The sequence below is a fragment of the Podarcis liolepis genome (genome assembly GCF_965112155.1).
Source record: "Podarcis liolepis genome assembly, chromosome: 1".
NCBI classification, from domain to species: domain Eukaryota; kingdom Metazoa; phylum Chordata; class Lepidosauria; order Squamata; family Lacertidae; genus Podarcis; species Podarcis liolepis.
Window position 1 is genome coordinate 30737389 of NC_139554.1, and position 13926 is coordinate 30751314.

Here is a 13926-nt window from a genome sequence, read left to right on the forward strand (position 1 = left end):
TGGCATATTTCATCTTTATTCTCACACCAAGCCCTTCCTGACTCTAGCTGCTGCATGATGCACTCATGTGTTTTGCAGTAGTCAGTCCTGCCCTGGCTTCTGCAGGAACATATGCTAGCAAGCAGCCCTGAAGAGTTGCCCTGTCTTTCAGCATGTCATCTCCCAATGGCCAGCTGTGCTTATTACAAAACAGCTACAAGTGACAACACATTCAGAAAGAGGTCTGGCTCCAGGTTTGAAGCCCTTGGCCAAAAAAAAAAAAGCCATCTGGTCGGCTGCTTCCTGCCTGTGAATCCCACTGGGATTATTGAGCGGTGATGGTGGCAGCAGTGTGACCTTCAACAGGCAACTGATTCACCCACCATCTAAATTTCCTACAATGTTCTGAAACAATTCTGCATATGTCAGGGGCCAGTGTAGGGTGGTGGTCTGCTGCCCATGGCTTTTGATGTCAGCACTATTCAACAACACTGACAATCTAGAAATTGGACAGTGCCCTCACCTTGTGGGTCCATGTGCACTCATTCATTAAGTTGCAAGGGCAACCAGAGTCAAGATGTTTCCATCCCATCGAGATGTGAAGTCTAGTTATCCAGGACAGGTGACTGAAACCTGATTAACTCAAGTGCAAATGTGCCCACTTAAGATTATCTGAGGTGCATGGTAGCTGTCAATGATTCAGACACAGGTAAGGCTTCACTAATAGAATCCATATTAAAAAGGGGAAATCAGAAATATTTGCAGGCAAAATATATATCCACCAAGCACAGCTATTACAGTGGTACCTCGGGTTACATACGCTTCAGGTTACATACGCTTCAGGTTACAGACTCCGCTAACCCAGAAATAGTACCTCGGGTTAAGAACGTTCCTTCAGGATGAGAACAGAAATCGCGTGGTGGCAGTAGGAGGCCCCATTAGCTAAAGTGGTGCTTCAGCTTAAGAACAGTTTCAGGTTAAGAACGGACCTCTGGAACGAATTAAGTACGTAACCAGAGGTACCACTGTATATGCCCTTCCCACTGCTCCAATCAATAGGGCTTTCCCAACAGCCAGGTTGATGTGAATGAAGGTTGCATACTAGAATTGCTTAGAGGGTCCAGTTGTTAATAATACGAAATTCATCAGTTAAAAACAGTTCTCAATTGTTTCGTAGGGGACATCAGAAGCTGTCCTGTACATAGTCAGAGCACTGGTACTGCCAACCCTGACTTGGCAGCAACTCTCCAGGATTCCAGGCAGGAAACATTCTCAGCGCTATCCGCAAATGTCGGGGATCAAATCTGGGGCCTCTTGCACCCAAAATACGCACTCTTCCACTGAGCAACGGCCCTCTGCACTATCCTTTTTATGTTCCTGCATTTCTTTCCCACCAGTAGCAGACTGAATGTTAAAACCTTTTAACAATAGACAAGCAGTTCCTCATTTCATTCATGTTCCTCTTATGACATTAAATGCTGTCTCAGAGTAAGAAGGTAAAGTCCATTTTTTGTCTTATACAAGTCTTGTCAGTGCATATTACTATTACCATGTAACTAACTTCTCAAATGCCATGAAAGACAAAAAAAAAAAAAATAGGGGGGAAGGGCACAGTAACAAATAAAAATAATCTCAAGGTGAACACAGTGAGCCCATCTTCAATTACGTTCAGCAGATCAGTGTCAAGAGGCAAAACCTATATAAACCTTCCTGTCCTTCTGGCATCTAAAATAAGATGCTCAATTGCTTTGCTATTCATGGAAACATGGCAATGTGCTGAATTTTTAGAGTATGTGATGTTTCAGAAGTATATTACTTCACACAGTCTGTTCAGACATGAGCCCAACTCCGTTCCCCTCTTTCATTCTAATTCATTAATTTGTGGTTTGCTAAAACTGCAAAGCTGGTTTCACCTAATTCAGTGTCATAGTTTGCAGAGTTAGGTAGGTAGCCTTGATGGTCTGATGCAGTTGAAATAAATAAAAAAATTAAAAAAATGTCCAGTAGCTCCTTAGGGACCAACTAAGTTTGTTCTGGGTATAAGCTTTCATGTGCATACACACTTCTTCTGATACCTTTGCAGAGATTGTTCAAATCAGATACTGAGTTGGGACATCACGTGAAACTGTGGTTTAACAAAGCCAAGCTTTGTGTTTAGGCATAGGAAAGAAGGAAGGAGGCAGCCATGGTTTGTTGGGAAACCATCATTATGTATGAATAAGTTTTTGCGCTGTACTCTGTAAAATTCTGACCTGAAGCAGTGCGAGAATAAAATCTTACAAAATATGTAACCATACTGCAAGCAAACAAGCAATCTCTTTCCACAATGTCCCAGCCTGAGTTCCACCGTGCAGGAAGATTGACTTACCTCATTGGGATGTTAGGAATACAGAAGAACAAAAAAGTACAGGAAGTACTTGTTTATAACCTAAAATGTATAAACATCTTAGCACTGTATACCATAATCTGTGTAGAGAATGTGAGCAGTCATTCCATCAGCCTCAAATTCACTATGCAGGCTTTTCTGATTAGCACCCATCATCCTTAATTAGGGTTGCCATATTTCAAAAAGTGAACATCTGGACACAAGTTGAGTTTTTTGCCCAAAGCTGTTGAGCTTTCGGCGATTTCCACCCTGATGCTGTTTACAAGGGCCAAATACTGTCTATGTCCAAAAAATTCCATACTTATGGCAACCCTAGCTTAATCTGCACAGACCATACCAATTCCTGTACGGATCATCCATACAGCTCCTGTAGTGCCAAACTATTGTGTTGGAGATGCCTCTTTCACACCATGCTCAGACTGAGCACTAGGGGAATTTGACATCTGGATGGAGACTTGCCAACAATTAAAAAGAACGCATGTCGTGGTTAGCAGGAGATCTTTATTTAACATATTATGCAAGCTGCTCTCTAAACAGCATTTTCTAAAATAAATTCCAGAAGCACAACATAGCATGTCACTTGCCCCAAAAGGCGTTTGCAAAGGCCTTGAGAATGAAAGACTTGCCAAAACCTTGATTCATCCACAAGTGACTTGTGTGTAGTCAAGAAGCCTTATAGAGATTGCAGGGAGTAGAACTTCTGTAGAAGGGAAGTGCCTGCTATATTACAAAACTGGCACAAGGATGCCCAATCATTTGAAGACAGGACATGTTCCTGCTCAGAATAGTTGTCCTTTAGCAAGTTTCCAGAGCTTACTCATATGAGCAGCTCCATGGAGTTAAAAGAAATAAAAGGGAAGTGAGCAAACTTAGAATAAACCCTACATAACAATAAACCCTCACACATAGAGGCCAAGTTCTATGTAAGATGGAAAACATGTCACTGGAATTTACTGCTCCAGACTGCAGAATGCCTACACGATGAATTCTCCTCACAAAAGAAATCCTTTTACTTGTCAACAAGGGCTTTAGCCCAGTCAATTCACAGGAAGAGGAACGTACCTTAAAAGGGCATCTCCTCCTACCCCCGTACAGGACGTAGGAAATTCATGGCTACAGCATTCCCAACAGGTAACTAAGCAACTTCATATTGGAAATGTAATGGAGAATCTACCACCTTCCAAAGCAGTCTGTTCTACAGATGGGTAAGTTGAAGTTCTTCCTAAATTTTAGTCAAATTCCCCCTTCCTATCATTTGAACCTGTTTGTTTAGGTACTACCTTCTGGGGCAACAGAAAACAAATGTGCTCCATCATTTATATCTATCTTCAATGTTTCAAGGTAGCATTCACATTGCCTCTTTTCCATGCTAAAAATACTCAGCACCTTCAACCTTTAGATGTAGGACTTGATCCCAAGGCCCCTTACTATCTTTGTCACCCTGCGCCAGATGCAATCCAGTTTTTCTTCTCCCCAAATGTACATGGTTATTAATTTTTACATGGAGAGAACATTTTTGGCATGAAGAAAGCATTCAATCCTGAGCGCCTCCATCTGAGTCTGTAGCACTACAGCTCAGTCTCAGGTTTTGCCACCTCCATGAGAAACAGGCCTCAATGCAAGCACTTATTCTAAGCTCTTCCTCTCTGAAATCAGAAATGCTACATGAATTGATGCAAAGCCTTGGGCATCTCAAATTGTGATATGACCGACATATTACATACAGATTAAAATAAGCATTCACCAAATACTGCAAAAGGAACACAAAGTCCAACCGTAGTACAGTGCCTGCAAAACAGAGTCCCCATGAGTTCACCGGACAACTGCATTTGGCATCACAAATCAATGTGTCTAAGGAAATGTGAAAATTAAAGTTCTGCTGTAGAAAACAAATGGGGGAGGAAAATAGGTGGACAGAAAGTTCCCACCCACACCTTTCAATTGTAAAGAATGTTTTTATGTTCCTTTTCAGGAATTTGGTTACAAAGGCAACTAACTGGTTGCCTCTCCCAGGCATGAAGCTGTTGTTTAAAAGATAAATGCTTGGCAACATGACATATGCAGAGCAGTGTGGCTAGGCCAGAAAGTAGGCCCTGGCTAAGTAGCTCTGCATGGGGCTTGTCAATGGTATTTGGCCCAAACATGATATGCATCCAGCTCCATTACTCTAGACAAAATTTTCAGCCTGGGCTGGCCCCTTCCCCATTTGCACTATACAGATACAATAGGTCAGCATGGAGATTTTTGCAGCATTGCTTCCAGTTTAATGCTAAAGTGCCAAAGATAAGCGCAAACATCCAGTTACAACTGAAAGCAGCCTATTATGTGCATTTGGCTCCTAGATCTGCAATGCCAGGCTGCAATGTTGAGGGTGAGGGATATTAGGGAGTGTTTCTGATGCTCCTCTTGCCATGTGTGAGCTGCGTGAAGCTATATGCACAGGGCAGTTGCCCTATGCGGCAAGCTGCTTTAGATACTGCTTCTCCTTGTGGGTTTATCCACATGCCATTGGCAAACACTGCTTGTGGTAGCAAAACCAACGCATGCTGCAGCCCAATGCAGAAGTCAGAGCATATAGGACTGTTCACATGCAGCAAGTTTAGAGCATCATGCACGTGGCAGCTGTTGAAAAGCCACTCTTATGAGCCACAGATATTCACCAGCACACTGCATCTGATCCCAGAAATTGCATATAACCATTATGCCTGGTAGCCATTGACAAGACTTTAACTCCATGAATTTGTCTAATCCCACCTAAAGCTGTATAAACTACTGGCCATCACAACTCTTGGCAGCAAATTCCATAAATTCTGCACAGAACAAAGACTTTTGGGGGGAAGGGGGGTAGAAGAAGAGGAGTTTGGATTTGATATCCCACTTTATCACTCCCCTAAGGAGTCTCAAAGCGGCTAACAATCTCCTTTCCCTTCCTCCCCCACAACACTCTGAGGTGAGTGAGGCTGAGAGACTTCAGAGAAGTGTGACTGGCCCAAGGTCACCCAGCAGCTGCATGTGGAGGAGTGGAGACGCGAACCTGGTTCACCAGATTACAAGTCCACCACTCTTAACCACTACACCACACTGGCTCTAGTGTCCGGAATTTTCTAAGAGTTTCATTGAATGCCTCCAAATTCTAGTGTCATGAAGGAGAAACACTTCTTTATCCAGGTTCTCCACACATGCATCAGTTTAGAAGCCTTGTGCATGAAATAAACGTCTTTAGATAAGAACAAAAATGGCACCTGATCTAGCAAGAGAGATATACACACAGTATCAGCCTATCCCACGCATTGCTCATGGCAATGCTCATCTGGATGTGTGTCCCCATTCACAATATTTATCCAGCCCCAATTAATTGGCTAGTTCATCTTTGATGCGGCTGTTGTTGTAGGGAATTAGTAGCCTATGCTTATTAGATCTTGTCGTACAGTATAAGTTAAAAGTAACTTGTATCTCCCAAATGAATTGTCACAATGTGAGCAACTATGTTCAGCTGATTACATTTGGGGGGGGGTGTCACAAGCTCGGTATACAGGTTAAAATAAAAAAGAAATACAGTGGTACCTCTGGATGCGAACGGGTCATTTTGAGCGTCTGCACATGTGGCAAAACCCGGAAGTAACGTGCTCCGTTCCGCGGAGTGCAACCTGAAAACGCTCAACCTGAAGCAACTTCAACCCGAGGTATGACTGTACTGAAGTACACATCAATCCTACACACTGATTTGAAGGACTAGGGCAGGAATGCTCGAAATGGACTTTGGACATGCCTGGACTAGAGAACATGCCTGAATGAACCCACAGTGTAATACAGAAAACCTTTTAACTTGTTACATGGTTGTAATTTTTCAAAGACTTATATACAGGGTCCTGTGGGTTCCACAATTGTGTGATCATATTTTAATAATAATAATAATAATAATAATAATAATAATAATAATTTGGCAGCTGTTACAGATGCCCTCTAGATTCTGTTCACACTTTTACTGCCTCTCGTTGCTTCTACTTTGTTACTTGCCACCTCCTCCACCTGGTAAAACATTTGTTTTAAAAAGAAATCCATATCCCACATTGCAGTCAGAACTTGGCACAATATGCATTACTTGCATAAATGTATTTTAGTCACAGAATTGAGCTTCTTCTCCTTAAAAGAATATGCATTCCTTTAAAGAAGAATCTGCCCTTTATTCTGTGGAAATTATTGTGTGGAATTCATAAGGCCCAGCTTACATGGTTCACATGCTAAACAATCATCCTATTTTGAGTATGTGGCCCATTAAGTATAGCAGTGACTGTACACATCAATATAAGCATTTTACATTCTTACAAATTATTTCTTTTAAAGGAAATAAAAATCTCAGAGCTCATTAACAAAGCCACACACTAGCAAGTTTGGGCTGCGTTTGAGACACCTTGAAGCAACCAGGTACAGGTTTTTGTTACATTTAAAAAGTGTTATATGGGGAAAGCTAGTTTTAAGTGCAAACAAAATAAGGAATTGGTGACGGTGCAACTCATCATCACTTAATGCAACTCAGTTACTGAATATTTTCATCTGAACCCCATCTTAACCTGTGCTCCAACAACTACTGATTCCGTACTCTAGACACAAAAAAAGCTTTACAAGATATTTGGGACACAGGCTAATGCCTATTGTGCAACATAGGTGTGTCTGATTGGCTACAAAAAACAAAATGGTAGCTCACATTCATTTACATGGGACTTTGCACAGGAGACAGTAACATGAGTAACACAGATGTAATGTATTATAATGGTGGTGCTCTCCAAGGTCTCTCAAGACTTCACCGATCCATTCAAATAAATCCTTGTCTTGTGCATTCTTCACACAGGATTTCAGAGTATTTAGGACTCAGAGCATTTGAAGATCAGAGCTTGTGCCTGGGATACATGGTTGGTGCAAAAGGCTCAGACACAGGCAAGGCATCACTAATGTGACTCTTCTAGTAAGGCATGCGTGAGCTGCTCTGAATTATTTGATAAATCCAGATCAAATTCATTAACATAACCAGAAATGGTCTCCAGGGCTATCATTTTTGTACAGCAAGAACATTTTCTTGTGCCTGTATCACACTTTCCGTTTTATGAGTTGTAAGGCAAAAATAAGGGAAACATGCTAACCCTTCATCTACATCGAAACAACACTGATTTGCTTCTCATGAGAGGTTCTGTATGCACAAAAGCAAGCCCGATTCCATTTGCTCTGGCCTTAAGAGCATATGAAAAGCCCGGCTGGATCAGACCAAAGGCCTATCTAGACCAGCATTTCCAGAGGCCAACCTAATGCCTACAGAAAGCCTGCAAGCATAAATCACCCTCTCCTTATACGTTCAAGCCAACAGGATCCAATCAAAAATATAATAGTTGACTCTGTGTGCGCGCACCGAGGCGCATCTTGATAAAACAACCCCACAAGGGAGGCTCCAGACAATAATCGGAGGAGGAAGATGATGTGCTGTGCTCTAATGTAAATAGTGCTAGAAAAATAACATGGTTATCTGGACTTCTCATTTTGATGCTGGCATCTAGGAATTGGGACTATTTTGCAGCCTCGTTCACTTATACTGGGAAAAGGATAGCAATGAAAGAGTTGTTGGGAGAAGGCACCACTCTCTACTATATAACACATCTACATCATAGTGAGTACACTGTAATCAGGAAATGTAGAATAAAACACAGTATGCGCTTCTGAGGACATACTGCCAAAAGGGGAGATTCCTTTTTTATACTGCAGGAAACATCCCAGCTTGAAGACAACAGAGCAAGTGGTTGTCATCCACAAAGGCTATTTTGAAACCACACATCTAAACGGCTATTCTCATAGCAACTTATGGAGTTCAGGTTACTGTCTCAAATGATTCTTATACTGTAATAGTTTCCAAAACAGAAAAAGCTACTGTTGGTAGAGTCCATTTCATTGTCATTCGCTTTAAGGTTATATATTGGAAAGCTTCCTGACATGACAGTCCCATTTTTGCATTTATGGTTCCACTGGCTCATGCAGTAGGATACACAGGAAAGAGGATCGCAAGGAAGGAACCATAGTTTAAAAGCAATACTAGGATACCCCAGTGATACAGGAGGAAAAGCTGAAACAATAATGCTATGTTAAAGTGGGGGGAAGCAAACCTCAAAATACTGACCAACACGTTGCTTTTGGAAATGTTCCCAATATAAAATTCAAGTCACCCAGTTCAGATAAAACAGTTTATCCTCTGTTAACCTCCACTCTAGCTCAGAGATCACTGCTGGCTTCTTTTCGGGTCTTATGCTTACAAACAACACAGGCTCAGCTTCCCCAAAGAACTGCAAATAGAATTTCTTCTATTAAACACAGGACTCTGCTAACAACTGAGATGTGTCTGAGAAATGAAGAGCTTTGCAACAAAGACAGGCGCCTGCAATAACCAAATGCCATTTTGCATATGCCACCAAGCAGCTTCTGGGGCTAGAAATGAGAGTGTGCGACAAATACTTGCATAGCAATAGCAGGAACACTGGAAGTATGGAAACCCCCAACACTGATTATGCGTTTTTATATAGATTTACAAACATGATTTGCAGGATGAGTGGGGTAAACATATCATGCTGACAGAGGTGTGTGTCACATGCTAACACTGAAGAGATAGCTATTGCCGGAAGGAAAATTCTGACGTACTCCAAAGTCCAACATATTAAAAAGCCCAACTAGTTGACAAAGGAAGAGCTGCCTCCGTCTAGTGCAGTCAAGGACCATCTCCTGTGGCATTTTCTTAGAAAGCTGCCTGGGGTAGTAGCGCTGCAGCTCGTCTCTGATGAATGGCTTCTGCCTGTTCAGTCAATTCTGGTGCCTCTGGGAGTGTGGCACAGGCGGGCCTGGGTCTGAAGTATCTATGTGGATGGATAAAGCTGCTGGAACATCACAATAAAAAAGGAAGAGAAATACAATGAACAGGAACATCAAAGCAAGGTACAATTTGCACATCAAATGTTAGGTGCCAAGCCCCACCGTATGCTTCCACTGCCATGACTGCCTATCCTATTCGTTTACTTTCAGCCAGGTTTACAGGACTCTAAAAGACTAGAATACTATGTAGATTCCAAGCATTGTTTCATTTGTTCATTATTTGCATTTCAAAACGCTATATAGAAAGCCACACCCTCTGCCAATAAATGCCTTGCTCGCAGCCAGCGTGTTGCTGAGGAGGGAAGGGGCGGTCAGTCACAATAAAAACACAAAAACATCATCAATGCACCCTCCTCTTTATGCAGACTGCAGGGTGCCATGGGGGTGGGCAGAAAGGGAAAACAGTGCCAATTTAAAGCATGATATGGATAACTCCAGAGCTTCTGAAAACCATTCCTGGTTTCAGCACTAGAGAGCTCCCAGCAGTTAAGACTTTCTTTTGCTCTAACCCAGGAATGGGGAACCCATGGCTCTCCTGATGTTCTTGGACTACAGCTCACATGAGTCCCAGTCAGCATAGCCATTGGTCGGGGATGATGGGAATTGTAGTCCAGCAACATCCAGATACTCACCTCTGCTCTTAGCTGTGGAAGTGACCTGACAAAATAAATAGTCCCTGTTCTGTGTTTAATATACCCAAGGTTGTGTTTATTCTGCGTCAAACGGAAATTTGAATTCTCTGCCCAAACAGCCAAAATTCTGCGATCAGGCTTGGACAAATTTGCATCTACTTGCTTGCTTTTGACTTTTTATTCTGCTTCTAAAGACCCATGTTTCATAGAATACATGATCTGCCACAAATATGCAGTCGGCAGAAAGAAATAACGCATTTTCCTTGTGGAAAAAGGGAAGCAACAACTTTAGGGATAAAGGTGGGAACCTGTCTAAGCACCATTTTAAACTCGTCAGAAATGCAGCCAAACTCTCCTGCTAAAAGAGAAATCAGCCTTGCACAAAAGAAAATGGATGACGTTCACTTGTCACGGAAGCAGCTTGAGCACACCTTGCAGTGTCTACCCACGCTGCAGGAAAGCGGTGGAAAGAAAACTAGCAATGCTTTTATTCGTCCCATTGAAGTGACTGAAATAAATTGAGCAAGAATATGTTGCCTAAAAGGCCACTAATGAAACCACCTCCTCCTTGAAGACAGCTGGACCATGAGCAAATGCAAGGCCAGCTGTAAGAGGGTCCAAATGCAGCTCACATTCTTAAAAGCTAAGGGGAACTGTGAGGCTATGAGACATGCCTAAAACAAGGGAACATAAAACTGTTTCTCAGGTAGATTTGGGAGGTATTTTGAGGGGGCAGGGTGGTCTCCAAGTCTAGTTAAGAATCAAATTCTAATAAGCCTGCTATAATACCCTGCTATTAAGCCTGCGTAATATCCTAAGCCTCAACCACTGCCCAGCAATAGAGTAGGTAGAACGTTACCATACTTTCAATTGAGGACTATTTGTGGCATCTGACCCACACACACAACTGCCCCAGGAGCATGTGGAACTGCAAAAGCCCTTGTGCAAGTGTGACTTAGGGTCTCCATGGTGGAATGGCAACAGTGGTGTATATAATAACCCCATTTTTAGGGATGGCAGCTGCTCTGGAAGCGTGAGGTGGTCACATAGGGTTCTCATGTGTGAACCGTTTCTTAGGGATTGCCAAGGAATTGTAGTTACAGATTCACCCAGAGTAAGTGGGCATGACCTTGTACAGGTGCCATTAAATATATATTAGGTTAAAAGAAAAAACAACCCTCCAGATTGCAGCTTCCGTTGCCACCACTGGATGCATCTTAAGTGGCCTGACTATCATCATCTAAATTCAGTCAAATTCAACAAAACTTTCTGTAGGTGGGGAGGGGGAGGGGTCTACGACAAAGGAAGATTTGTTGCTGCATGTTTAAGAAAGAAGCTAAATTCATCACAATGACAGGGGAGAGTGTTGGCAGAGATTTGAGCTATTTATTCTTTTAGGAAAATCCTATAAAGAATGACATGAGGAAGCCTCTATCTGCAGTCTTGTTCATCACGGTGGTGAGGAGTCCGATAACAGATGTATGCAGTAGCGTGATTTAGTGCCGGGAGCTGGCCCCTGATGTGTATTAATACAGCGGCAAAGCGGAACGAGCCTCTCTTCATCACTCATCTCTATAAAAGAGGTGGAATCCGAGATGGCCCGATGTTAGGCAGAGCAAGCCCATTTGTTCTGCTGACTGATGGAGCCAGCTCAGGCTGTGTCCTTCACCTCTCTGGGGCACACGGGTTGCATAAAAGGAGTTCACTGAAGCAGGACCTGGTCAACAAGTGAGATGAGAGCTGTTGGGCTCAGCCAGAGATCTGTTTTGGAGGCACGGTCTAGTCCAAATGGGGCATCCTTGCTTGTACAACCCCCCTCGTTCTCAGGCCAGGGCCTGAATGGTGACTCACACCAATCTTTCACTGCCAACACAAAAAGTCGTCACGTGAAGCTAGAGCTACAGTGAAAGAAAATTGAGTCCAACAAGCTAGTCAGAGAGGAAATGTCCAAGTCAGTGCTGACTGAAAGCATGCCAGGGGGAGAAGAAGCTTTGGCCAGAGATGTGCATGCCCCATGTATCACACAAAAACACAGAAAGATATCTTGCTTCCTTGGAATACTGGCTCTCATCTCTCCCCTCGCGTTCTTTTCTAATAAAGAAGAGGGCCATTTCTAGCTCAGCTGACTGTAAATAGAGGTGGCCAATCTGTGAGCTTCCACACACTGTTGGGCTCAAACTCCCATCGTATGCAACCATTAACCATGCTGGCTGGAGGGAAGAGATACACACAGGCAGCCTATATGTCTCTTTCTCTCCACCCTACACTGCGACAATGTCCTCCATCTGAAAGCCCTGGGTTGCTCTGGGTGGATCTGAGCTGACCTGGGATGATCCAGAGATGCCTCAACCCAATCTAGCTAAATCCCAGGTTGCCCCAAATCGACCTAATTCAGTTCAGGATCCAGTTGCATCCAGTGCGCAAACCTGGTTTCAAATTGTTTTGTCTTATGATAACAGTGTATTGTTCATACTTTGTACGTCCTTAGGACTGAAAAAAGGCACGATAAAACCATCAATCTAATTCAAGCCACTTGCCAGCTTGCCTGAGGCCATGTCTTTTGCCAGGCACAAGCAAACTCAGCCCTCCAGATGTTTTGGGACTACAATTCCCATCATCCCTGACCACTGGTCCTGCTAGCTAGGGATGATGGGAGTTGTAGTCCCAAAACATCTGGAGGGCCGAGTTTGCCTATGACTGTCTTTGGCCATCAGTGTGGTCCCTTCTTAACACTACCTACCCTGATGCTGGTGCACAGGGGTTTGGCTGTGCTGAGCTTCGGAAAAGACAAAATCAGTTTGCAGCACTTCTGCCTGCTCCAAAGCTCAGCACAACATGCAACACAAATCCAGAGTTCTCTAGCACACACAGAGAATTTCAGCGAGTGCAACCACAATATATGGCTGGCTAGTAAGTCCATATAAAATTTAAGGACCCCTATATTAAAAGAAACCTGGAAAACTAAAAAAGTTGCTAGAGAAATTGAGACAGATAGCATTAGAGCACACCAGGGGTCTACCTTTTTTGCCTTCTCAGAGAGAATGATTTTCACAAAAAGGAACAACACAGAAGGAATATTTAATATTGCAATAGCTGTCTGCTCCAGATAATTTGTATGTAATTTGTTCCAAGAAATACAGCAGATAGCAACTGAGTAGTCGCTATCTAATCCTGCATTTATTCCAACTATCACTGCACTTCAGGTTTCTTAGTGCAAGACAGGATCCATAAAACCTTCCTGAGACAACTGCTATGGACAAATGTTTAGCAATACTCTTCTCATTCCACTCACTGCCTCACTGACTGCTCCTCCTCTTTGCTATTGTTTAAGAACTGTGTGCACATTCACGTATGCAGAGAGATCCATGAGTAGACATTTTGCTTGTGTCAGGACACAAGGTGCACATGCAGCTCTGTGTTTCAACAGTTCGTCGCCTCTCTACATATACACCTGCATCATCTGCTGCCTGAGGCAGTCACCTCACTGTAGTTAATTGTAGGGCCAGCCCTATGGTAGATATGCATTGCAAGATTACTACGACCACCCACACCAACATTTTATTTTGTGCATTTAGAGTGGAGGAAGCATGCCTGAACAGAACACACACAAAGCTGTGTAGAGACTGGAAACATCAAGGGGCAAAAGATATGGGGGGGGAACATTAAGACTGGCAATGAAGAAGGCAGCAGTGCTGGCAAAACAAGGAGCTGGTTCTATTTAATTAATCCTTATTAGCTGATTAATTGCTACCTCATTCTGTCCAAGCATTTCCTAATCAACGGAAGTTCACTTTTTTTGTTAAAATTAATGTTTTTTCTTTAGGGACCAGGTGAAGATATTTCTCTATAACCAGGCCTTTAGCTGATGAATATTCTATGGCCTTTTAAATGTGTTTAGGGAGGCGAGAGTTATTGGTTTGCTTTTGTTTTATTATGCATTTTGTGTTCTCATTTTGTATTTTTAAGTTGTGAACAGCGCTGTGATCTTTGGATGAAGGGTGGTATATTATTATTATTATTATTATT

General features: G+C 42.7%; 1 protein-coding gene across 11 annotated transcripts in view; it reads right to left on the reverse strand.

Annotated features, from left to right (window-relative positions):
- Positions 1-2849: 2849 nt before the first annotated feature.
- Positions 2850-13926, reverse strand: part of GPATCH2L (G-patch domain containing 2 like) — a 36614-nt gene continuing 25537 nt past the window's right edge. For 5 of the 11 annotated variants that reach the window (XR_014525971.1, XM_083502981.1, XM_083502977.1 and 2 more), the window contains one exon: positions 2850-9270. Coding sequence is in view for 9 of the 11 variants with exons in the window: in XM_083502981.1 (XP_083359107.1) it covers positions 9200-9270 (71 nt within the window). In the remaining 2 variants the exon portion in view is untranslated. Of the gene's footprint in view, positions 9274-11227; positions 11473-13926 lie in introns of those variants that run through there. The other 6 variants (XR_014525972.1, XM_083502979.1, XM_083502974.1 and 3 more) reach the window with 2 other exon arrangements.